General features: G+C 46.7%; 1 protein-coding gene across 1 annotated transcript in view; it reads left to right on the top strand.

Annotated features, from left to right (window-relative positions):
* The window catches only part of MTMR4 (myotubularin related protein 4), a 127,701-nt gene that overhangs the window by 26,947 nt on the left and 75,628 nt on the right, over positions 1-25,126 (top strand). Inside the window, exon 3 of the mRNA XM_077836511.1 lies at positions 13,593-13,670. Coding sequence (XP_077692637.1) covers positions 13,665-13,670 — 6 coding nt within the window. The 5' untranslated portion in view covers positions 13,593-13,664. The remainder of the gene's footprint in view (positions 1-13,592; positions 13,671-25,126) is intronic.

The following is a 25,126-nucleotide window of genomic DNA, read 5'->3' as shown; positions in this document are numbered from 1 at the left end:
GCTAGGCACTCCAGAAACCATAGGTGCTGAAACTAAGGGTGCTGGGGGTGCTCCCTCACCCCCTGGCTTGAAGTGGTTTCCATGAAACATAGGGTTTGGTTCAGTGGCTCTCAGCACCCCCACTGTACAAATTGTTCCAGCACCCCTGTGACAAACACAACAAAAAGATGGTCCCAGCCCCAAACAGCTTTCAGTCTGTACCTCTCTGAGGTTAGCCAAACCTAGTAATGTTTAAGGAACGCTATAGCACAGAACAAATTGTAGAGATGTAATTTTTCTTTCAGACAAGTTGGATTAACTTTCCATGCAACATTACCTTAACAGAATCTCATAAAATCTGGTCTGATACTGCACCACTGTTTTTGTTTTACAGACATTTTTTCCAAGAATCCAGTATCGCTGCTTTACACAGTATTACCAGCCAAAATTCATGAGTCAGGCCCTAAAAATGATTACATTTTAAAAACTATTTTTTTTGTTTTTAGGTTTTTTTCTTTACCTTCTGGTTTCTGGACCTTTAGGGTCACTCAGGTCACATTTTTAGGCTTTTTTTACTGCAACCACAAGGACCAGTACTACTTAATAAAACTTGCGATTCTCACATCATCACGGGAAGTCAAGAGCCGGGGTTTGTATTAAAACACCAAATATTGCAAGACTCATAATAAATCATGAGTGTTTACACCCAAGGCTACTGTGTAAGTAAATTATTACAGTGCCAAGAGGATTTGCCTCTTAGTTTCTGTAAGTCTGAAAAGTGGATATCAGTGCTTGTCAGTACAGCGTTAGAAACGTTTCATGGGTAGAGTTCTCTGGAGACCTAGGATTGTCTAGAAATCAAGTATGAGGAGTGCCTGGCTGAGAAAGCAAGTTCTTTGCAAGGAGTATTGTTCTTCCTCTGAAACCAAGTAGACCTAAATCCATGATATCGCTTTTTATTGTCCTGGACACTTTCATGTCTTCCTGTTGAGGTGCAGATGATGATGGCTTAGTGCTAGACCAGATATATGCAATTCCTCCCTCAAGGAGTGGGCAGTCTGAATGGCTAGGCCTTTTTTTACCGGAGGATGGAAGTTTTGGCTGTTGGATGAGCCTGATGTGAGGACCCTTTCCCTGCTTTTCAAACATCCAGCATCTGTCCTTGGTTTCTGTGGCTCTGGACCCTGGACTTCAGAAAAGCAGACTTTGACTCCCTCAGAGAACTGATGGCCAGGATCCCCTGGGAGAATAACATGAGGGGGAAAGGAGTCCAGGAGAGATGGCTGCATTTTAAAGAATCGTTATTGAGGTTGCAGGAACAAACCATCTTGATGTGTAGAAAGAATAGTAAATATGGCAGGCGACGAGCTTGGCTTAACAGTGAAATCCTTGCAGATCTTAAACACAAAAAAGAAGCTTGCAAGAAGTGGAAACTTGGACAGCTGACTAGGGAGGAGTATAAAAATATTGCTCAGGCATGCAGGAGTGAAATCAGGAAGGCCAAATCACAATTGGAGTTGCAACTAGCAAGGGATGTTAAGAAGGGTTTCTACAGGTATGTTAACAAGAAGGTGGCCAGGGAAACTGTGAGCCCCTTACTGAATGGAAGAGGCAACCTAGTGATAGAGGATGTGGAAAAAGCTAATGTACTCAATGGGTTTTTGGTTTTTTTTGCCTTTGTCTTCATGAACGAGGTCAGTTCCCAGACTGCTGCACTGGGCAGCACAGCATGGGGAGGAGGTCACCAGCTCTCTGAAGAAAGAAGTGGTTCAGGACTATTTAAAAAAGCTGGACAAGCACAAGTCCATGGGGCCAGATGCACTGCATCCAAGGGTGCTAAAGGAGTTGGCGGATGTGATTCCAGAGTCACTGGCCATTATCTTTGAAAACTCAGGGTGATCGGGGGAGGTCCCAGACGACTGGAAAAAGGCAAATATAGTGTCCATGTTTAAAAAAGGGAAGAAAGAGAACCTGGGAAACTACAGACCAGTCAGCCTCACCTCAGTCCCTAGCAAAATCATGGAGCAAGTCCCCAAGGAATCCATTCTGAAGCACTTGGAGGAGAGGAAGGTGATCAGGAACAGTCAACATGGATTCAACAAGGGCAAATCTTGCCTCACCAACCTGATTGCCTTCTATGATGAGATAACTGGCTCTGTGGCTATGGGGAAAGCGGTGGATGTGATATCTCTCTTGACTTTAGCAAAGCTTTTGATACGGTCTCCCACAGTACTCTTGCCAGCAAGTTATAAAGTATGGATTGGATGAATGGACTATAAGGCGGATAGAAAGCTGACTAGATTGTCGGGCTCAATGGGCAGTGATCAACAGCTTGATGTCTAGTTGGCAGCTGGTATCAAGTAGAATGCCCCAGGTGTCAGTCTTGGAGCTGTTTTTGTTCAACATCTTTATCAATGATCTGGATGATGGGATTAACTGCACCCTCAGCAAGTTCGCAGACGACACTAAGCTGGGGGGAGAGGTAGATATGCTGGAGGGTAGGGATAGGGTCCAGAGTAACCTAGAGAAATTGAAGGATTGGGCCAAAAGAAATCTGATGAGGTTCAACAAGGACAAGTGCAGAGTCCTGCACTTAGGACGGAAGAATCCCAAGCACTGCTACAGACTAGGGACCGAGTGGCTAGGCTGCAGTTCTGCAGAAAAGGACCAGGGGTTACAGTGAACGAGAAACTGGATATGAGTCAACGTTGTGCACTTGTTGTCAAGAAGGCAAACGGCATTTTGGGCTGTATAAGTAGGGGCATTGCCAGCAGATTGAGGGACTTGATCATTCCCCTCTATTCGGCATTGGTGAGGCCTCACCTGGAGTACAGTGTCCAGTGTTGGGCCCCACACTACAAGATGGATGTGGGAAAAATTGGAAAGAGTCCAGCGTAGGGCAACAGAAATGATTAGGGTACTGGAACACATGACTTATGAGGAGAGGCTGAGGGAACTGGGATTGTTTAGTCTGCGGAAGAGAAGAATGAGGGGGGATTTGATAGCTGCTTTCAACTACCTGAGTGGGGGTTCCAAAGAGGATGGCTCTAGACTGTTCTCAGTGGTAGCAGATGACAGAACAAGGAGTAATGGTCTCAAGTTGCAGTGGGGAAGGTTTAGGTTGGATGTTAGGAAAAACTTTTTCACTAGGAGGGTGGTGAAGCACTGGAATGGGTTACCTTGGGAGGTGGTGGAATCTTCTTAGAAGTTTTCGTGGTCAGGCTTGACAAAGCCTTGGCTGGGATGATTTAATTGGGGATTGGTCCTGCTTTGAGCAGGGGGTTGGACTAGATGACCTCCTGAGGTCCTTTCCAACCCTGATATTCTATGATTTTATGGACCAGGGGAGCCAAACTATGGCCTGCAGGCCAGATCCAGCCTGTCAAAGCTTTCAGTCTGGCCCGCCGGATTGCCAGCCCTACGGCGCAGCGGGACTAAGGTAGGCTCCCTTGCCGCGACCGGCATAATGTCCCTGTGGCCCCAAGGATGGGGGGGGCGCAGAGGGCTCAGTTTGCTGTCCTCACCTGCAGGCACTGCCCCCCGCAGCTCCCATTGGCCAGGAATGGGGAACCGTGGCCAATGGGAGCTCCGGGGGTGGTACCCACAGGCGAGGGCAGCGCGTGGCAGAACCATCTGGCCCACCCCACCCCACCGCCAGGAGCCACTGCCGGTCATGCTGGCCACTTCTGGGAGCGGCGCAGGGCCAGGGCAGGCAGGGAGCTTAGCCCCGCCGTGCACCATTGCCACCCTGGAGACGCTTGAGGTAAGCGGCGCTGGTCTGGAGCCCGCACCCCAACCGCCTGCCCTGAGCCCCCTAAGCCCCTGCCACACTCCTCCTGCACCCCAACCCCCTGCCCTGAGACCCCTCCTGCACCCCAATCCCTTGCCCTGAGTCCCTTCCCGCACACCGCACCCGTTCCCACACCCTGCACTCTCTCCCGCACCCCAGCCCTGTGCCCCAGCCCTACATTCGTGGCCCTGCATGCAATTTCCCCACCCAGATGTGGCCCTCAGGCCAAAAAGTTTGCCCACCCCTGCTCTTCACTGTTCCAGCTCAGTTCAGATCTCAGCCAGAAGGGCTAGAATCCTGCAAAGCTGGTAACTCTAAAGCTGCTCTCTGTTTTGAACTCCTGTTATCCTCTGGCGTTTCCATGGCTGCTGATTTGATGGTGAGTTAAATGGGGTAAATCCCTAGTTGAGAGCCTGGTGGTGATGGGAGAGCAGAGAGTGATGGCACCAAGGGGTTGTATTGCATATTCAGAATCTGTAGCAGCATATGGCAGTGTATACTGTCTGACTGCATGAGTGGCCTGTTGCTGGAGCTTCCTTCTTACTCTGTAGAAGTGAGCAGGAGTCTCCTTCAAGTCTTAGCTCTCTGACTTGCTTGTGATTGAGAGGACACAGTTACTGCCAAGCCATGACTATGCTGTAATTTGTACTGCACTGACAGCAAGCTTGGCAGTGTTACAGAGCACGCAGTAGGCAGCAGACTCTATTCCCAAGCCCGTTTCTAATGACTAGAACAGTAGGAGTTAGTCAAAAAGACCTCCTGAGGTCTCTTCCAACCCTAATCTTCTATGATTCTAAAAAGCAAAGCTGAACAAGGAATCCATCCTTGATGCCACCTGCTGTGCAACAGTCACGTGTCTGGCCTGGCCTGTAAATTAGATTAATAGATTTATAAATTCCAAGGCCAAAAAGAACCACTGTAATCATCTGGTCTGACCCCCTGCATAACACAGGGCAGAGAATGTCCCCAACAGTTCCTTTTGGGCTGTAACATTTCTTTAAAAAAAAAAAAAAATCCAATCTTGATTTAAAAATTGCCAGTGATAGAGAATCCACCTATAGTCCCAATGGTTAATTCTCCTCACTGTTAAAAATATACATCTTATCTCCAGTATAACTTCCAGCCATTGGAGCGTGTTAGACCTGTCTCTGCTAGACTGAAGAGCCCAGTGCCAAATATTTGTTCCCCATGTAGGTATTTATAGACTGTGATCAAGTCACCCCTTAACCTTCTCTTTTTTTTTTTTTTTAAGCTAAATAGATGGAGCTCCTTGAGTCTATTGCTATAAGGCAGGTTTTCCAATATTTTAATCATTCTCGTGGCTCTTCTCTGAACCCTCTCCAGTTTATCAATATCCTTGACTATGGACACCAGAACTGGACACACTATTCCAGCAGCAACGCACCACTGTCAAATAACCTCTCTGCTCCTAGTTAAGATTCTCCTGTTTATGCATCCAAGGGTCGTATTAACCCTTTTGGCCACAGCGTGACACTGGGATCTCATGTTCAGCTGGTTATTCACCAAGACCTCTAAAATTGAGTCCCTGCTTCCCAGGATAGAGACCCCCATCCTGTAAGCGATCCAGATTGCTTTTTGTCAGCAACCTTTCCTGTTCATTATTTACAACTCCCCCAGTCTTTGTGTTATCTGCATGCTTTATCAGTGATGATGACTTCTGTTTTTTTTCAGGTCATTGATAAAAAATATTAAATAGTGTGGGGCTAAGACCTTATCCGTGGGAGACCTGACTAGAAACACACCTACTCAATTATTTCCCTGTTGATCATTACATTTTGAGACCCATCAGTTAGGCATGCTCCCTTGTAGGCAATACAGTCCCTTGTAACTGTAATTAGGATTGGCATAATTTGATATCTATTTTTGATGATTTTTTGGATAATATCAGTGTTTATTGATTGTAAATTTTCACAGTTGCACAAAATTAGGGGTTTTAAGCTTTTTTTTATTTTTTAGCAATGTAAATTTTTACAATTGTGGGAAATTACAGGGAGTATTAGAAAGTAGTTATTCACAATATGGGGGGGTCAGACAATAATTTAATGATGTTGAGATTCAGAAAGCTGAAGCTTTATAGCAGCTAAAACACAAATTGTCAACATCACATGTCAAAATGTGCAAAGTGAATAGACTTAAATCAGTCCAATTTCTCAATCAGCGTTTTTGCCAGTCTGTAAATTTCTGTGTTTGATGGTTTGTGTGTGTACAGTGAAATCGATATTTATCAACATTAAGTGATAAATATTTAATCCTTCCAAGCCTAAATCTAACACAGCATGTACCCATACCTGGTACATACCATCTGACCTGCTGTGTGGGGTTTCTGGCTTCTTTTGGAGTTATTCCAGGCTCCCATTGAATCTCCTCTTTATAATCACAGTAGGATATCTGATTTGGTTACCACTGGTGCAGATTGTGTGGTGGTAGTCTGCTTTCAGGCAGGGAGGTAACTACAAAGTAGTTATAAATTACTTGAGGTCATTGCAGCAGGAAGAAATGCCACCTTCGGATTCTGGCTAAGCACGAAGGAAACTATGCCCTTTCCTCTTGGATAGTCACACATGCAACTTTATAACCTCTAGGCAGGACTGCTGCACCCTTGTCAACTGGCCACCTGGAGTTTCCAGTTCTCAATTAAACCCCTTTATGCTACTCTAGCTGTGCAAAGGAGACTTAGAGTGAGTATAAAGTCCCTTTGTACAGCTAGTGCGGTGTAATGGGCCTCACTGTAACTGAGAATTGGGTCTGGAAGCTAGTTCAGAATGCAGCAGCCCATGTAAGAGGGACAGGCTGATATAAGTACATACCCTAGTGCTGAGTGCTCCCTATCTACTTCAGGACTTGAACCCAATCTGGGTGCTTGTCTTTGAGGCCTTTAATGGGATAGTAATGAACAGGCTTTCTCTCTCTACACCATTGCAGCAGCTGTACTCAACAGGGAAGGAATGCTGAATTTGGAAGTCTCCCAGGTAAAACGTGTGGGGCCTTGCAGCAGGTACCTCAGGAGGCCCTTAGCCATAACATTTCCTATAACTGGAAATCAAGAAGAGCCAGAAGCTAGCCTCCTTCATAGCACCATGTAAGACCCCCAAGCCTTCTCCGATTGACAAAGGTGAATAGCTACCTGCAAGTCCCTGGAAAGATGACCCCTGTGGTTGGTGCTGCTCGACTATCAACCTAAAATAGGGAAGCTCTTGGACCTTTTAGTGACCGAATCAATAGGTTGCCCATTCAGGACGTAGATATGGTCTTTATGGTAGAGGACCCCACCTTGGAACCTGAACCTGGAGGCTGGAGAGACATTGATGTTCTCCAGAGTCTGGTAGATCTGAGCAGGGAAGGGGTCATCGGGTAACAAGGCACAAATTGACACAATTAAGCTGTTGTCTGCTGTGCCATTTATGAAGTTGGATGCCTTTAAAATCATAGAGGGGATGTTCTTACCCGGCTCCAGATACTCGGCCTTATCGGACAGCTTTCCCATTTCTTGTTCCTGGGTGATAAATGACTATGAAGTCAAACTGGGCAAAGAAGGGGGACCAACAGACCTTTTGTTCATTGATGTGTCTGGCCATTCAAAGATATTCCAGGTTCTTGTGATCTGTGAACACTTGATCAGGGAACTTGGTCCCCTCCAGTAGATGACACCATTCCTCAAATGCTGCCTTGATAGCTAAATGTTCCTTATCCCATATATCATATTTCTTCTCTGTGGGGCTAGCTTGCAAGTATAACAGACACATGGGTGAAGTTGACCAACGGACCCGCCAGCTGGGACAGTGCTGCACACAGGATGAAATGAGATGTGGTGGCCTCCACCATGAGTGGTTTTGCAGGATGAACCAAGATGGGTGCTGTGGTGAACTTCTTTTTTAGCTGATGGAAGGAAGTTTGGGCTTCCAACAACCAGGTGAACTGATCTCCTTTTCACAGAAGTGCAGTCAGGAGCAACAAGGCTGGAAAATCCCTCAATGAACTGACTAGAAATTAATAGCTAGGAACCATTGGCCCCTGTGGCTGTCCGTTGGTGTGGCCCAGTCAGAGATGGCCGCCACCTTATGTGGGTGCATTGTTAGTCCCGTAGGGAAGATAATTTAACTAAGAACTTCTATTGTATCCTGGTCAAATTCACACTTTTTGGACTTCTCATTATAGACTTCTCCAGGCAGTGTGCAGTAGCAGTCAAAAAAGCAAACGGGATGTTAGGAATCATTAAAAAAGGGATAGAGAATAAGATGGAGAATATCTTATTGCCCTTATATAAATCCATGGTGTGCCCACATCTTGAATACTGCGTACAGATGTGGTCTCCTCATCTCAAAAAAGATATACTGGCATTAGAAAAGGTTCAGAGAAGAGCAACTAAAATGGTTAGGGGTTTGGAACGGTCCCATATGAGGAGAGATTAAAGAGGCTAGGACTTTTCAGCTTGGAAAAGAGGAGACTAAGGGGGGATATGATCGAGGTCTATAAAATCATGAGTGATGTGGAGAAAGTGAATAAGGAAAAGTTATTTACTTGTTCTCATAATATAAGAACTAGGGGCCACCAAATTAAATTAATGGGCAGCAGGTTTAAAACAAATAAAAGGAAGTTCTTCTTCACTCAGTGCACAGCCAACCTGTGGAACTCCTTGCCTGAGGAGGTTGTGAAGGCTAAGACTATAACAGGGTTTAGAAGAGAACTGGATAAATTCATGGAGGTTAAGTCCAGTAATGGCTATTAGCCAGGATGCGTAAGGAATGATGTCCCTAGCCTCTGTTTGTCAGAGGGTGGAGGTGGATGGCAGGAGCGAGATCACTTGATCATTACCTGTTAGGTTCACTCCCACTGGCATTGGCCACTGTTGGTAGACCGGATATTGGGCTGGATGGACCTTTGGTCTAACCCAATATGGCCATTCTTATGGAGTTGACAAAGTCTTTAGGGCTGTGTAGATGCGGATCATGAGACGCTCGATTGTCAGAAAAGATGAAGATGTCGTTCAGATAAATGACTCCATGGTGATCTAATACATCCCTGAAGATATTGTTTATGAAGTGCTGGAATGTTGCTGGGGCATTGCACAGGCCAGGTACTCATACTGTGTACGGAAGGTGGTCTGCCATTAATCTTCTTCTCTAATCCAGACCAAATTGCAGGCCCCACAAAGGTCCAGTTTAGTAAAAACCTTTGTGGAGTGGAGCCATTCAAAAAGCTTATTGAGGAGGAAAGGGTATCGATTTGAATGGTTTCAGAGTGGTAGCCATATTAGTCTGTATCAGCAAAAAGAACGAGGAGGACTTGTGGCACCTTAGAGACTAACACATTTATTCGGACATAAGCTTTCGTGGGCTAAAACCCACTTCATCGGATGCATGCAGTGGAAAATACAGTAGGAAGATATATACACACAGAGAACATGAAACAATGGGTGTTGCCATACCAACTATAACGAGACTAATCAATTCAGGTGGGCTATTATCAGCAGGAGAAAAAAACCTTTTGTAGTGATAATCAGGATGGCCCATTTCCAACAGTTGACAAGAAGGTGTGAGTAACAGTAGGGGAAAACATAGCATGGGGAAATAGTTTTTACTGTGTGTAATACACCATTAAATTAGGCTTGAATAAAGACTGGGAGTGGATGGGTCATTACACAAAGTAAAACTATTTCCCCATGTTTATTTCCACCCTCTACTATTGTTCTCACCTTCTTGTCAACTGTTTGAAATGGGCCATCCTGATTATCACTACAAAAGGTTTTTTTTCTCCTGCTGATAATAGCCCACCTGAATTGATTAGTCTCGTTATAGTTGGTATGGCAACACCCATTGTTTCATGTTCTCTGTGCATATATATCTTCCTACTGTATTTTCCACTGCATGCATCCGATGAAGTGGGTTTTAGCCAACAAAAGCTTATGCCCAAATAAATTTGTTAATTGGAATTGTGATGCTGTTTCACACCCAATAGTCAACACAAGGCCCTAACAACCTGTGGTGGGTTTTTTTTTTCCCCACCAAGAAAATTGGTACCCAGCCGGAGGCGTAGAAGGATGGATAAACTCCTTTTGTAGATTTTCCTGGAAGTAGTCATGGAGAGCCTGACGTTCTGACCCTGAAAGGGAGTAGATGCAACCAAAAGGGACTTCTGCTCTGGCTGGAGCTTGATGGGACAGTCATAGTTGTGAAGGGCAAAATGTTTGTGTTCCTTTTGGTTGAACACAGCAAATTCTTGTATTTAATCAGTAACATAGAGGCAATGGATGGGGTCACAGAGGGTAGCGAGACGCCCTGTCGATTAAATGACAGATTTAGAATCTCTAGTCTGAGGTAAGCTGAACTATAAGGGGTTCCCAGTCTAAGGTCCCTACGGTTGGTTTTCAGGAGACAGAATTGTCAGCAATGTGGGAAGCTAAAATGTATTGTGCCTGCCCACCAACAAATGTGGAGGTAGTGAGTCCAGAGCATGCTGAGAACAACTGGAAAGGTGTGGTGCTCAAATAAATCCATGCTGGAGAGTGTCTTGGTGATCCTGGAGAGTCACAACCTTCAGGGATGCGATCCAGTGCTTAATTTGCCGGGCAACTTTGCTTGAGCCCCAGCACCTCTTGCATTACAAATTAAGCAGTGGTGCGATCTAATGGATAACCGGGCTTGATGAAAGGTACAAGCTGTCAATAGACTCCACCAAGACCAGAGAGTTCTTGCATTGGGTGGGGATCTGATGTACTTGTGCAAAGTGCTGATTCATGAAATTGTCTGAGGTACCTGAATCCACCAATACCTCCAGATGGACCTCTGAGATGGAGAGCTGTTGGACTTGCAGGGGGAGTTGGAGATGTCGGGACCTGCTCGGTTGTTGCCAGCAGACAGGTGCTGATGCTGGGTACTGGGGAGAGGTGGAGAGTACCACCCCAGCCCGGGCCCCCTTATCAGGGGCTGGTGTTTGCCATTCTCTGATAACGGTGCAGATTGGACCTTAGCAGGGCAGCGCAATGTGGAATGTCCTGGTCTTCCACAGTAATAGACATAGCCCCAATGCAGCTTTCTCTCTGCATTGGAGAAGTCAAGCTGCAGGGGGTCAGGCTGTGGGGAAGGCAGTGAGGGTTGGTGGGCCAGAGATGACAGGACTGGGGGAGTCAGGAAACTGACCACCTTTCTTGGCAGCATTCCATCAGGCATTTGTCAGTCTTTATGCAAGGTCAATCAAGGTGTCTAGACTGGGTGGAAAGTCCAATTGTACCAGCTCATCTTGATTGTGGGACAGGCCGTGGATTCTTTACACTACTATCCATTGGGAAATGCCTTTTAGTTAATTACTGACTACTTAGCACTCCAGTTGAATGCACTCGAATAATGCATTGGCACGTGTAACTATCTCCCTATAAGTTCCAGCTCAACCACTGAGCCGGAAAAGCATAGCATAGTGCCAGTTTTTCCCCCCACGATGGGGTACTCTGATACCCCCTACCCCAATCCTGAGGGAGAGAGTGTGTGACAGGTATATAAACCTGCACTGGTGACCTAGAGCTACTGTGGGGAGGGCTGCCCCCCCCCCCATCCCTGTTAGTCATCTCGGGGTGGAATAAGATTTGAAAATCAGGAAATTCCAGGTAGTTGGTGGGCAGCCCTGCGGGAGAGCAGACATAAGAACGGCCATACTGGGTCAGACCAAAGGTCCATCTAGCCCAGTATCCCGTCTTCCAGTGCCAGGTGCCCCAGAGGGAATGAACAGAACAGGGAATCATCCAGTGACCCATCCCCCGTCGCCCATGCCCAGCTTCGGGCAAACAGAGGCTAGCGCTACAGCTCCCAAGAGGAACCCCAGGAGAGCTGCAGAGAAGTAGCCCTCCAAAAGGCCACTCACTGATTCCCTGTGCCCACAAGGGGACAGCATGCTATGATATACCAACAGCAGGAGAGGCTTGGTGCGTCCGGGACTATGCTAAAAAGGACTTGGAGATTGGGAGCCATGGCCTTCCCCTGCCCCTAAACTCAGACTGTTTAGCTTAATGTAGTATTGAGGGGACTCCTATTTGTGTGGCCTGGTTTAGCGGTGGTCAGACAGCAGGAGGTGTCGGTCAGTTACCCGAGAATTGTGACCACTGCCATGTCACTTCCCCATGAGTGTTAGTCCCATTGTCTCACCAGTTCCAGTTACCCTTTCCTAAAAGTCCTCTAACTTCAAATGATGCAGTATGCTGTTTTCATTCTATATTACACACAAGAAAACTCTGTTAATAGAACATTTTAAAGTTGTGAAGTTAAGGCTCACAAGTTAAGAAATGCTAGAATTAAGGTTCCCTTTGTGACTTTGATTGAGCTCCTTTGTATGATACAGCCTTTTAACTACTTGATCACATCCTATTTTTTCCCTCTGGATTTTCCCCTCCTCTGTACAGCTGATCTCTCATTCCCCCTGCCCCTGTTCCCTTTTCTCACTGGCTCCCAGTCTCTTGCCCTGCCCTGCCCCTTTTCCCAGTTCTCCTTGCACACTCTGTCTCCTTATCAGATCGGTCTCTCCTCCCCTGCAGCTCCCAGTCTCCTTGCCCAGCCAGACCTCATTCTCATGGACTGGCCAAGAAATCAGATTCCCTAGGGAGGACCAGGAAGACTACTGGAGTAGTCCTGTTCTGTAGATTTCCTGCCCCCCCCCCCCGCCCATCACCATTTTATTTCCCTTCCAGGATGCCCCCTCCATTTGGCTTGCTCTTATTTCTCCATGTGATACCTGGCAGACTGTTTCCCGTGTTCTCCCTGCCAGGTGGAAAAAGTCTGAGTCTGCAGGCTGACTAGGCAGGCTTGACCCTCTGTTTTTATGCTGGGACTGTTCTCATGACTTCTCTTGCACTGCAAAGGCTCTGCCAAGTCTGGAGCCTTCCCTTTGGGCATCTTGGGCAACCAGAGATGACATACCTCTTGAGTACTAGCTTGTGCTTGCTCATGTCACCTTGCATGCTTAGTTAGGTCTCTGATCTTGAACCAATCTTTGAAGAGTAAAACATCCTTTCCAGATCCAAGGTGACTTTCCATTTATCTGGATAATGCTGTCTCTCCATTGAAGGTTTTGGAAAGCCAGCATTAAAGTGTCTCAGTGATAAAGCCTCAGGCACTGAGCACTGGCCTCAGTGTTTATTGCTGTTCCTGAAGTTAGAGAGGCCAAGTCTTTTAAGTGACTGGGGACTTTGCTTGCCTAATGAGACACCTCCAGGAGGCCTGGTGTTCAGATGCTGGTGCTCGGCACTTTCCAGAGTTCAGGCCCCTTTTATGGTGTCTTAAGTTTGGCACCCAAAAATCACACATCACTCTTGAAAATCATAGCCTGGGTGTTTAAGATGTTCGTGCTGGGACATTTCAGTGTTCTTTTGATTATTTTCTGCTCATAAACCTGTCTACCAAGGCTGCTCCTCTTTCCTGCTGGCTGCCCAGAAGTTGGAGCAGCCGTCAGTGAAAAGAAAGGGAGTAGGTAGGGACCTGCCCCGCCCATCTCTCCATTGGGGAACGGACAGAGTTCTTCTGCCCAATATGTTGGGGAGAGACCATTTATTCCCAGTGTTCCCAGGAGAAGCAGTTTGCCCTTGAGATGGGTGCCACAGTGAGAGGCTGGTTGCCCTGACAGAGGGCACTTGTGTTAGTGGTGACCCTGCGGAGATGAAGATGAAGCCAGATAACGAGGTTAATGGTCACAGGTGTGTAGGTTGCTGTGCTCTTGTTAACCTTACATGTGCTAATTCTTTTCTGGGCATGAGTTGTGCGCACCCTGCAGTACCTTTACTGTCTGCCTACAGCCTCTATACTGGTTTTTCTCTTTGCTATAGGTGAGTCTGGAGGAAGATAGAGGGAGAAAACAGTTTGGATTTGAATTGAGAGATCTGGACCCAAGCCTTGTGATGATGGTGAGTACTTTCTCTAGTCTCTCTCTCTCTCTCTGCGCCTTTTGTTCATCTCTCTCTGCTCTCTTCCGAGCTTTACCCTCTCTCCCTGCAGTAGGTGGAAACTCCAGAGTCCATGCACCTACCTTCTGCATCTTAGATACAGCCAGTGTGGTTGCATCTGAGATGTTCCAAGCTGTGGCAATAGCATCTGAAGTAGAACCCAAACTGCTGGGGAATGGAGAATGAATTAAGTAGAAGAAAGGGATCAGAACAAGTATGTGCCATTGCTTGGTGGCACCTAAGTGAGAAGATAGTGTTGTCTGGCAGCAGTTGTGTGCTAGCCCTGGCCTCTGGCCACTAGAATTTTCCCACCTTCGACACTGGAGGGCTCTGGGATCCAAGAATTATGCAAGAGGCCCCTTGGCTTTTATTACAGACCTGGGAGTGGATGCTTAGGTTGCTGTGTTGCTTTGAGAAGTGATGATGTTACTCCAGAAAAGGTAAAAGTTGGTTTCCTCATCATTTTGAGATTGTATCATGGTGGGAGGACTTCCCTGCCATGTGATTCCAGGTCGAAGAAGGATGTTAGCCCTAACAAAGGAGGAGTTGATTAGATTTTTTTAGTTCAAAAAGAAAAAAAAAAAAAGATGAATGAGCATCCAAACTCTAAACCAAGACTGTAGGGAAGCTTATATGGAAAAAGAGGGGTGTGTATGTGTGTACACCCCCATCCGTGAGAGAGGCTGGACATGTATCAGAGCAGAAGTGTCTGTAGGGAGTCAGTCTGAGAGCTCTCAGACTGTCTACACAGCCTGCAACAGCGAGCCTCCCAGCCTTGGTTGAAAGACTTGGGATTGCGGGGCTCACACTAGTGCCCTAAGACTAGCTGCGTAGACAGTGCTTTGAAGTTGTGGTTCGGCTGGGGCTTGGGCTTCATAGCCTAGGGAGAGAGGTGGGATTCTGAGCCCAAGCTGCAGCACAAAGCACCGTCTGTAAAGCTACTTTTAGAGAGCTAAAGTGAGCCCTGCTAGCCCAAGTCTGTCAGCCTGGTCTGGGAGGTTTCTTGCCATGGGCTGAGTAACCATACTCCGTGTTTGAGACAGCATATTGATTTTAAAGGAAAATATCATTCCAGATGAACCGGATCAGTTTTTGATCAATGAGAAAAATAATTATTCAAGGGCAGATAGTAAGATTGATTTTAGGAGAGTATATGGTACAGCACCTCTTGGAAACCTCACTGATTCGTTTGCTTAGAAATTTGCACCATCACATGTGTTGAAAACTGACTCATGAAAGTAAACAATGCCCTGTGGGCACCATGGTAGTTGGTGTTCAGTCTAGTCCGGTTAAAATTTTCATGAAAAGAAATATGTAGTTTTAATTCCAGCAGTTTAGGGCGTGGTTATGGATCTCTTGCTCAAGCTGGTGAGCAGTTACTCACATGAGTTGGCCCACTGAAGTCAACGGGATTGCTTGTCTGAGTAACTGCTCAAAATATGAATAAGGCTGTTCAGTCTGGCCCTTATCTAGGTAAGGAACTATTTTAGTAGGGGTAACATTTTCAAAAGCAACTTTGACACTAAGGCGCCTAAGTCCCATTGACTTTCAATGAGACTCCAATGTCGCTTTTGAAAATATTACTCTAGGTCAGGAGTCCTCAAACTGGGGGTCGGGACCCTGCAGAGGATCACGAGGTTATTACATGGGGGGGTCGTGAGCTGTCAGCCTCCACCCCAATCATAGAATCATAGACTATTAGGGTTGGAAGAGACCTCAGGAGGTCACCTAGTCCAATCCCCTGCTTAAAGCGGGACCAACACCAACTAAATCATCCCAGCTAAGGCTTTGTCAAGCCAGGCCTTAAAAACCTCTAAGGATGGAGATTCCACCACCTCCGTAGGTAACCCATTCCAGTACTTCACCACCCTCCTAGTAAAAAAGTTTTTCCTAATATCCAATCTAAACCTCCCTCAGTGCAACTTGAGACCATTACTCCTTGTTCTGTCATCTGCTACCACTGAGAACAGTCTAGAGCCATCCTCTTTGGAACCCCCCTTTCAGGTAGTTGAAAGCAGCTATGAAATCCCTGCTCATTCTTCTCTTCCGCAGATTAAACAATCCCAGTTCCCTCAGCCTCTCCTCATAAGTCATGTGTTCCAGTCCCCGAATCATTTTTGTTGCCCTACGCTGGACTCTTTCCAATTTTTCCACATCCTTCTTGTAGTGTAGTAGCCTTTTCCACTGAATGCATCCGATGAAGTGAGCTGCAGCTCACGAAAGCTTATGCTCAAATAAATTTGTTAGTCTCTAAGGTGCCACAACTACTCCTTTTCTTTTTGCGAATACAGACTAACATGGCTGCCATGAAACCGATTCTTGTAGTGTGGGGCCCAAAACTGGACACAGTACTCCAGATGAGGCCTCACCAATGTCAAATAGAGGGGAATGATCACGTCCCTCGATCTGCTGGCAATGCCCCTACTTATACAGCCCAAAATGCCATTGGCCTTCTTGGCAACAAGGGTACACTGTTGACTCATATCCAGCTTCTCACCCACTGTAACCCCTAGGTCCTTTTCTGCAGAACTGCTGCCGAGCCATTTGGTCCCTAGTCTGTAGCGGTGCATGGGATTCTTCCATCCTAAGTGCAGACTCTGCACTTGTCCTTGTTGAACCTCATCAGATTTCTTTTGGCCCAATCCTCAATTTCTCTAGGTTACTCTTGACCCTATCCCTACCCTCCAGCATATCTACCTCTCCTCTCAGTTTAGTGTCATCTGCAAACTTGCTGAGGGTGCAATCCACGCCATCCTCCAGATCATTTATGAAGATATTGAAGAAAACCGGCCCCAGGACTGACCCTTGGGGCACTCCACTTGATACCAGCTGCCAACTAGACATGGAGCCATTGATCACTACCCGTTGAGCCCGACGATCTAGCCAACTTTCTATCCACCTTATAGTCCATTCATCCAGCCCATACTTCTTTAACTTGCTGGCAAGAATACTGTGGGAGACCATGTCAAAAGCTTTGCTAAAGTTAAGGAACAGCACGTCCACTGCTTTCCCCTCATCCACAGAGCCAGTTATCTCGTCATAGAAGGCAATTGGATTAGTCAGGCATGACTTGCCCTTGCTGAATCCATGCTGACTGTTCCTGATCGCTTTCCTCTCCTCTAAGTGCTTCAGAATTGATTCCTTGAGGACCTGCTCCATGATTTTTCCGGGGACTGAGGTGAGGCTGACTGGCCTGTTCCCAGGATCCTCCTTCTTCCCTCTTTTAAAGATGGGCACTACAGTAGCCTTTTTCCAGTTGTCCAGGACTTCCCCCGATTGCCATGAGTTTTCAAAGATAATGGCCAATGGCTCTGCAATCACATCCGCCAACTCCTTTAGCACTCTTGGGTGCAGCGCATCCGGCCCCATGGACTTGTACTCCTCCAGCTTTTCTAAATAGTCCCGAACCACTTATTTCACCCTCACGTTTTTCTCCCAGGGGATCCTGCCCATCAGTTCCCTGAGGGAGTCAAAGTCTGCTTTTCTGAAGTCCCGGGTCCATATTCTGCTGCTTTCCTTTCTTCCTTGTGTCAGGATCCTGAACTCGACCATCTCATGGTCACTGCCTTCAGATTCCCATCCATTTTTGCTTCCCCTACTAATTCTTCTTGGTTTGTGAGCAGCAGGTCAAGAAGAGCTCCGCCCCGAGTTGGTTCCTCCAGCACTTGCACCAGGAAATTGTCCCCTTCACTTTCCAAAAACTTCCTGGGTTGTCTGTGCACCGCTGTATTGCTCTCCCAGCAGATATCAGAGTGATTGAAGTCTCCCATGAGAACCAGGGCCTGCAATCTAGTAACTTCTGTGAGTTGCCGGAAGAAAGTCTCGTCCACCTCATCCCCCTGGTCTGGTGGTCTATAGCAGACTCCCATCACGACATCACCCTTGTTGCTCACACTTCTAAACTTAATCCAGAGGCTCTCAGGTTTTTCTGCAGTTTCATACCAGAGCTCTGAGCAGTCATACTGCTCCCTTACATACAGCGCAACTCCCCCACCTTTTCTGCCCTGCCTGTCCTTCCTGAACAGTTTATATCCATCCATGACAGTACTCCAGTCATGTGAGTTATCCCACCAAGTCTCTGTTATTCCAATCACATCACAATTCCTTGACTGTGCCAGGACGTCCAGTTCTCCCTGCTTGTTTCCCAGGCTTCTTCCATTTGTATAGAGGAACTTGAGAACTCCCTGATCATCCCTCTTTCTCAGTATGAGGCAGGAGCCCTGCCCTCTCGCGCGCTCCTGCTCGTGCTTCCTCCCGGTATCCCACGTACCCACTTACCTCAGGGCTTTGGTCTCCTCCCTCCGGTGAACCTAGTTTAAAGCCCTCCTCACTAGGTTAGCTAGCCTGCTTGCAAAGATGCTCTTCCTTCTCTTCGTTAGGTGGAGTCAGTCTCTGCCTAGCACTTCTCCTTCTTGAAACACCGTCCCATGGTCAAAGAATCCAAAGCCTTCTCTCCGACACCACCTGCGTAGCCATTCGTTGACTTCCACGATTCGGTGGTCTCTACGCAGGCCTTTTCCTTCCACGGGGAGGATGGACGAGAAGACCACTTGCACCTCAGACTCCTTTATCCTTCTTCCCAGAGTTTGCAGTGATCTGCTCAAGGTCATTCTTGGCAGTATCATTGGTGTCCACGTGGAGAAGCAGGAAGGGGTAGTGATCCGAGGGCTTGATGAGTCTCGGCAGTCTCTCCATCACATCGTGAATCCTAGCTCCTGGCAAGCAGCAGACTTCTCGGTTTTCCCGGTCAGGGAGGCAGATAGATGACTCAGTCCCCCTGAGGAGAGAGTCCCCGACCACCACCACCCACCTCCTTCTCTTGGGAGCGGTGGTCGTGGAACCCCCAACCCTAGGACAGTGCATCTCATGCCTTCCAATCGGCAGAGTCTCCTTTTGTTCCCTTCCCTTCCCTTCCCTCAGATGTATCATCTAGTCCACTCTCCGCATTAGTACCTATGGAGAGGACATGAAAACGGTTGCTTACCTGTATCTGCGCCGGTGCATGAACGCTCCCCTTTCTTCTTCTGGAGGTCACATGCTGCCAAATTTCTTCACCGTCCTCCTATCCCCGCAGCGCAGCCTGCTCTGAATCTTCAGAATGTTGTCTGTAGAAGCATATCCTGACGTCTGTCCAGGAAATCTTCAGTTTTTCTTACGCAACGCAAATACCTGTTGCTCCAGACCTTGAACCTTCTCTTCCAATATGGAGACCAGCTTGCACTTTGTACAGACAAAGTCGCTTCTGTCCTGTGGAAGAAAGACAAACATGGCACATCCAGTGCAGGTCACAACAGTGGAACACTCCCCATCCATATTACTTTCCTTCTACGAGCTTCCTCAGGAGTTGTAGTAACTACTCAGAGAAGCCGGCAAAATGTAAGCCTCAGTGGGCTCTCCCCGGGCAAACTCCCAGGCAAACTCCCTGTTAGCCTCTCCGCTGTTCGCTGCTCAGCTGGTTCCCCCAACCCCGGTTTCCTCAACCCCAGTTCCCTCAACCTCTCCTTGTAAGTCATCTGCCCCAGCCCCCTGATCATTTTTGTTGCCCTCTGCTGGACTCTCTCCAATTTGTACACATCCTTGCTGTAGTGGGGGGCCCAAAACTGGACGCAATACTCCAGATGTGGCCTCACCAGTGCTGAATAGAGGGGAATAATCATTTCCCTCGATCTGCTAGCAATGCCTCTATTAATACAGCCCAATATGCTGTTGGCCTTCTTGGCAACGAGGGAACACTGCTGACTCATATTCAGCTTCTCGTTCACTGTAAACCCCAGGTCCTTTCCTGCAGAACTGCTGCTTAGCCAGTTGGTCCCCAGCCTGTAGCAGTGCATGGGATTCTTCCTTCCAAAGTGCAGGGCTCTGCACTTGTCCTTGTTGAACCTCATCAGATTTCTTTTGGCCCAATCCTCAATTTCTCTAGGTTACTCTGGACCCTATCCCTACTCTCCAGCGTATCTACCTCTCCCCACAGCTTAGTGTCATCTGCGAACTTGCTGAGGGTGCAGTTAATCCCATCATCCAGATCATTGATAAAGGTCTTGGAGCTGGTTTTTTTCAACATCAATGCCTGGGGCACGCTACTTGATACCAGCTGCCAACTAGACATCAAGCTGTTGATCACTGCCCATTGAGCCCGACAATCTAGCCAGCTTTCTATCCACCTTATAGTCCATTCATCCAATCCATACTTTATAACTTGCTGGCAAGAGTACTGTGGGAGACCGTATTAAAAGTTTTGCTAAAGTCAAGAGATATCACATCCTCCGCTTTCCCCATAGCCACAGAGCCAGTTATCTCATCATAGATGGCAATCAGGTTGGCCAGGCATGATTTGCTCTTGTTGAATCCATGTTGATTGTTCCTGATCACCTTCCTCTCCTCCAAGTGCTTCAAAATGGATTCCTTGGGGACCTGCTCCCTGATTTTGCCGGGGACTGAAGTGAGGCTGACCTGTCTGTGGTTCCCCGGGTTCTCTTTCTTCCCTTTTTTAAATATGGGAACTATATTTGCCTTTTTCCAATCGTCTGGCACCTCCCCCGATCACCACAAATTTTCAAAGATAATGGCCAGTGGCTCTGCAATCACATCAGCCAACTCCCTCCGGACGCTTGGATGCGTTAGATCTGGACCCATGGTCTTGTGCATGCCCAGCTTTTCTAAACAGTCCTTAACCTGTTCTTACACCACTAAGGGCTGCTCACCTCCTCCCCATACTGTGCTGCCAAGTCAAGCAATCTAGGAGCTGACCTTGTCTGTGAAGAGCGAGGCAAAAAAAGCATTGAGTCCTTCAGCTTTTTCCACATTATCTGTCACTATGTTGCCTCCCCCATTCAGTAAGGGTCACACGCTTTCTCTGACCACCACCTTGTTGCTAACATACTTGTAGAAACCCTTCTTGTTACCCTTCACATCCCTTTCTAGCTGCAACTCCAATTGTGCCTTGGCCTTCCTGATTACACCCCTGCATGCTCTAACAATATTTTTATACTCCTCCCTAGGCACCTGTCCAAATTTCTACTTCTTGTAAGCTTCCTTCTTGAGTTTAAGCTCACCGAAGATTTCACTGTTAAGCCAGGCTGTCGCCTGCCATATTTGCTATCTTTCTGCACTTCGGAATGGTTTGTTCCTGTGCCCTCAGTAAGGCTTCTTTAAAATACAGCCAGCTCTCCTGGACTCCTTGCCCCCTCATATTAGCTTCCCAAGGGATCCTGCCCATCAGTTCCCTAAGGGAGTCTAAGTCTGCTTTTCTGAAGTCCAGGGCCTGTATTTTCCAACTCTCCTTTCTTCCTTTTGTGAGGATCCTGAACTCAACCATTTTATGTTCACTGCTGCCTAGGTTGCCACCCACTTCTACTTCCCCTACCAATTCTACCCCAAACCCTGCTTTTGCCTCCAGCATTTATAATGGTGTTAAATATATTAAAAAGTGTTGTTCATTTATAAGGGGGGTGGGTCGCACTCAGAGGCTTGCTGTGTGAAAGGGATCACCAGTACAAAAGTTTGAGAACCACTGCTCTAGGTAGGGATTCTAACAGTGGAACCTGAATTTTCTGCTGTAGTTAAAACAGAAAAAAGATTTCTTTTGGAGCTCCCAGTTTTCACGTGATCATAAGGAAGTGTGGTGTGTAACCTATTATTTAAATCAGCTTCTGTACCAGATGATTGGAGGATAGCTAATATGTCACCAATTTTTAAAACGGGCTCCAGAGGCGATCCCAGCAATTACAGGCCAGTAAGCCTAACTTCAGTACCAGGCAAACAGTTTGAAACTAGAGTAAAGAATAGAATTACCAGACACATAGATGAACACAATTTGTTAGGGAAGAGTCAACATGGCTTTTGTAAAGGGAAATTGTGCCTCACCAGTCTATTAGAATTCTTTGAGGGGGGGGTCAACATACATGTGGACAAGTGTGATCCAGTGGATATAGTGTACTTTAGACTTTCAGAAAGTCTTTGACAAGGTCCCTCAACAAAGGCTCTTAAGCAAAGTAAGTTGTCATGGCATTAGAGGGAAGGTCCTCTCCTGGATTGCTAACTGGTTAAAAGATAGGAAACAAAGGGTAGAAATAAATGATCATAGAATCATAGTCAGTTTTCAGAATGGAGAGTGGTAAGTAGGGGGGAGGGATAGCTCAGTGGTTTGAGCATTGGCCTGCTAAACCCAGGGTTGTGAGTTCACTCCTTGAGGGGTCCATTTAGGGATCTGGGGCAAAAATTGGGGATTGGTCCTGCTTTGAGCAGGGGGGTGGACTAGATGACCTCCTGAGGTCCCTTCCAACCCTGAGATTCTATGATTCTACAAAATAGTGGTGTCCCCCACGGGTCTGTCCTAGGACCAGTGATGTTCAACATATTCATACATGATCTGGAAAAAGGGGTAAACAGTGAGATGTCAAAATTTGCAGATGATACGGAACTACTCAAGGTAATTAAGTCCAAAGCAGACTGCCAAGCCTTACAACGGGACCTCATTCAACTGGGTGACTGGGCAACAAAATGGCACATGAAAATCATTGTTGATAAATGCAAAGTAATGCACATTGGAAAACATAATCCCAACTATATTTACAAAATGATGGGGTCTAAATGAGCTGTTACCATTCAAGAAAGAGATCTTGGAGTCACTGCGGATAGTTCTCTGAAAACATCCGCTCAATGTGGAGTGGCAGTCAAAAAAGCTAGCAAAGTTAGGAAAGAGATAAATAAGACAGAAAAAATCATAATGCCTCTATATAAATCAGGGGTTCTTAAACTGGGGGTCAAAAGGTTATTACATGGGGGTCACAAGCTATCAACTTCCACCCCGAAACCCTGCTTTGCCTCCAAAATTTATAATAGTGTTAAATAAAAAAAAAAGTTTATAATTTATGGGGGGGGGGGGGGGGGGTGTCACACTCATAGGTTTGCCGTGTGAAAGGGGTCACCAATGCAAAAGTTTGGGAAACACTGATCTAAATCCATAATATGCTCACACCTTGAATACTGTGTACAGTTCTGGTCACCCTATCTGAAAAAAGATATTGGAAAAGATACACAAAAGGGCAACAAAAATGATTTTGGGTATGGAACAGTTTCCAAACAAGGTGAGATTAAAAAGACTGGGACACTGAAGCTTGGAAAAAACATCACTGAATGGGGATACGACAGAGGTCTATACAATCATGACTGGTGTGGAGAAAGTGAATCAGGAAGTGTTGTTTACCGCTTCACAGAAGAACCAGGGGTCACCCAATGAAACTAACAGGCAACAAGTTTAAAACGAACAAAAGGAAGCACTTCTTCACACAACACACAGTCAACCTGTGGAACTCATTGCTGGGCATGTTGTGAAGGCCAAAAGTAATACTGGATTCAAAATACTGTAGAATTAGATAAGTTCCTGGAGGATAAGTCCATCAATGACTATTAGCTAAGATGATCAGGGATGCATCTCTGTGCTCTGAGCATATGTAGTCTCTGTTCGCCAGAAGCTGGGAATGGACGACAGGGAATGGATCACTCGATTGCCTGTTCTGTTCATTCCCTCTGAAGCAACTGGCATCGGGCACTGTTGGAAGACAGGATACTGGGCTAGATGGACCTTATGTTTTCCAAGACTTGTAGCTTTTGTGCTAAAATGATTGGTCTCTGTCAAAAGCCAGATTGTCTAATTTATTTTGCTTTGGTTTATTTTAAGAAGGTTTGCACCAAATCCCCTCAGTCATTTTCAAGGTATCAGATACTTTTCCTACATAAGAAAAGTGGATTCCATTATTTTGAGGAGTTAGTTACAAAAGGACTGAACTTTTGAAATTTCAAAAAACTTTTTTAAAATCAAGGTTAACATTTGAACATGTGGCTCTATGCCCACACCATAGGGAATGTTGTCAGTAACATGTAAGGTGTTCATGGAACTATAGAGGCCGTGGATATGTGTGCACTTATAGCTATTTAATGCAGTAGCGAATTGCTTTTTAATGCAGTTGACAAGTTGTGCTGGTAAACTCCACAAGCCGTAAGGCTCCAGAGCACTACCACTGATTGTTTGACTCCTGGTGATGAATCCAGCAGAGTTTGTTAATCAAAAGCTGAATCACCTTTCTATCAAGGTGATTGAACTTTGCAGGTAGACCTTGTTGTTAATAAAACCCAAGTAACTGCAGACCTACTAGCTTATGAGCTTTGTTGGCAAAACCTGTGGCAGTGAGTTCTGAATAACACCAGATATTTCTACTCCTTTAAAAACCTTTTTAGAAAAATCTGCAAAAACTGCAGTGCTAAGATTCCACAATTGCAAGAAATCGGGAAATGCAAAATTACATTTCCAGCAAATTGCAATTGACATATGTAGTGTTTTTTTCCCCTATTTTTCTTATTATACATGTGTCTTAATCTATTATCCTCTCTCCTTAAGTATGAACTGCAAAACATAAATATAAAATGTTACATTAATGCAAGAGTGAGCTGTCTTGTTGGGCTGAACACTATTCAGAGCTATACTCTCAAGAAACATCGCCAGCAAATCAATGGACCAAATACCAATTCTACAGGTCATACCAGAGCTAGATGTGGTGCCCACTGTAAAAGAGCTAAGCAAGACGATTGATTTGCTATCAAGTGGCAAGGCCCCTGGAAAAGATGGCATCCCAGTGGAAATTCTCAAGTGCAGGTGCGACGGGACGGACTGTCCCCGCACTGGGACTAAGAGGGTTAACCCTTCCCTCCTAGCAGAGGAAGCCACGCCCCCTGAGGCTCTGCTGGGCGTGCTCCAACTGGAGGTCAGGTATAAAAGCCTGCAGAGCTGCTCAGTCAGGGCTGGCGGCCGAGGAGGAAGGACGCTCAGCGGAGGCTCCAGCCCAGGAGCGTTACAGCCCTTACCGGGGAGAGCTGAAGAGCCAAGAACCTGGACCGGAGGCTCGCAGCTATCGGAACCCCAGGAAGCGTCTGGTGCTGAGAGCCCTGGAGACCCTGATGCCACAGGGACTACGGCGACCGGAGGACTGGTAGGAAGAGACCCAGGAAAGGTAGAAGAGTGGTACCTCCCACTACTATGAGGTCAGCGTGTTTCGGTCAGATTCCCCGCTGACCCTGTGGTGGATCACTCTGCCCCAACAGGGCCCTGGGTTGGAGCCCAGTGAAGGCAGGTGGGCCTGGGCTCCCCTACCAGAAGTCACTGCCCCCCCCCCTTTTTTTTTCTTGAGACGACATAATTCCCTGACCCCTTGCTTGCCTTAGAGGATTTAGAGGGACCCAGGCCATTGGGCCATACTGCTCTAGGAGTGTACTATATGGACTCCAGCTGCTGGGCCGCGCTATCCCACTAGGGGGAGAGAGTTTAGGGGGACTCTGGCCATTGAGAGACACTGTACGGACTACCGGAGGGGTAGTAGAACAGACGTAGGCGCAGAAAGGTGGGGTTACCCCTCACCCCCTCC

This window comes from Eretmochelys imbricata, chromosome 17 (genome assembly GCF_965152235.1).
Source record: "Eretmochelys imbricata isolate rEreImb1 chromosome 17, rEreImb1.hap1, whole genome shotgun sequence".
In the NCBI taxonomy this organism is placed as follows: Eukaryota; Metazoa; Chordata; order Testudines; family Cheloniidae; genus Eretmochelys; species Eretmochelys imbricata.
This window is presented reverse-complemented; position numbering and strand designations above follow the sequence as displayed.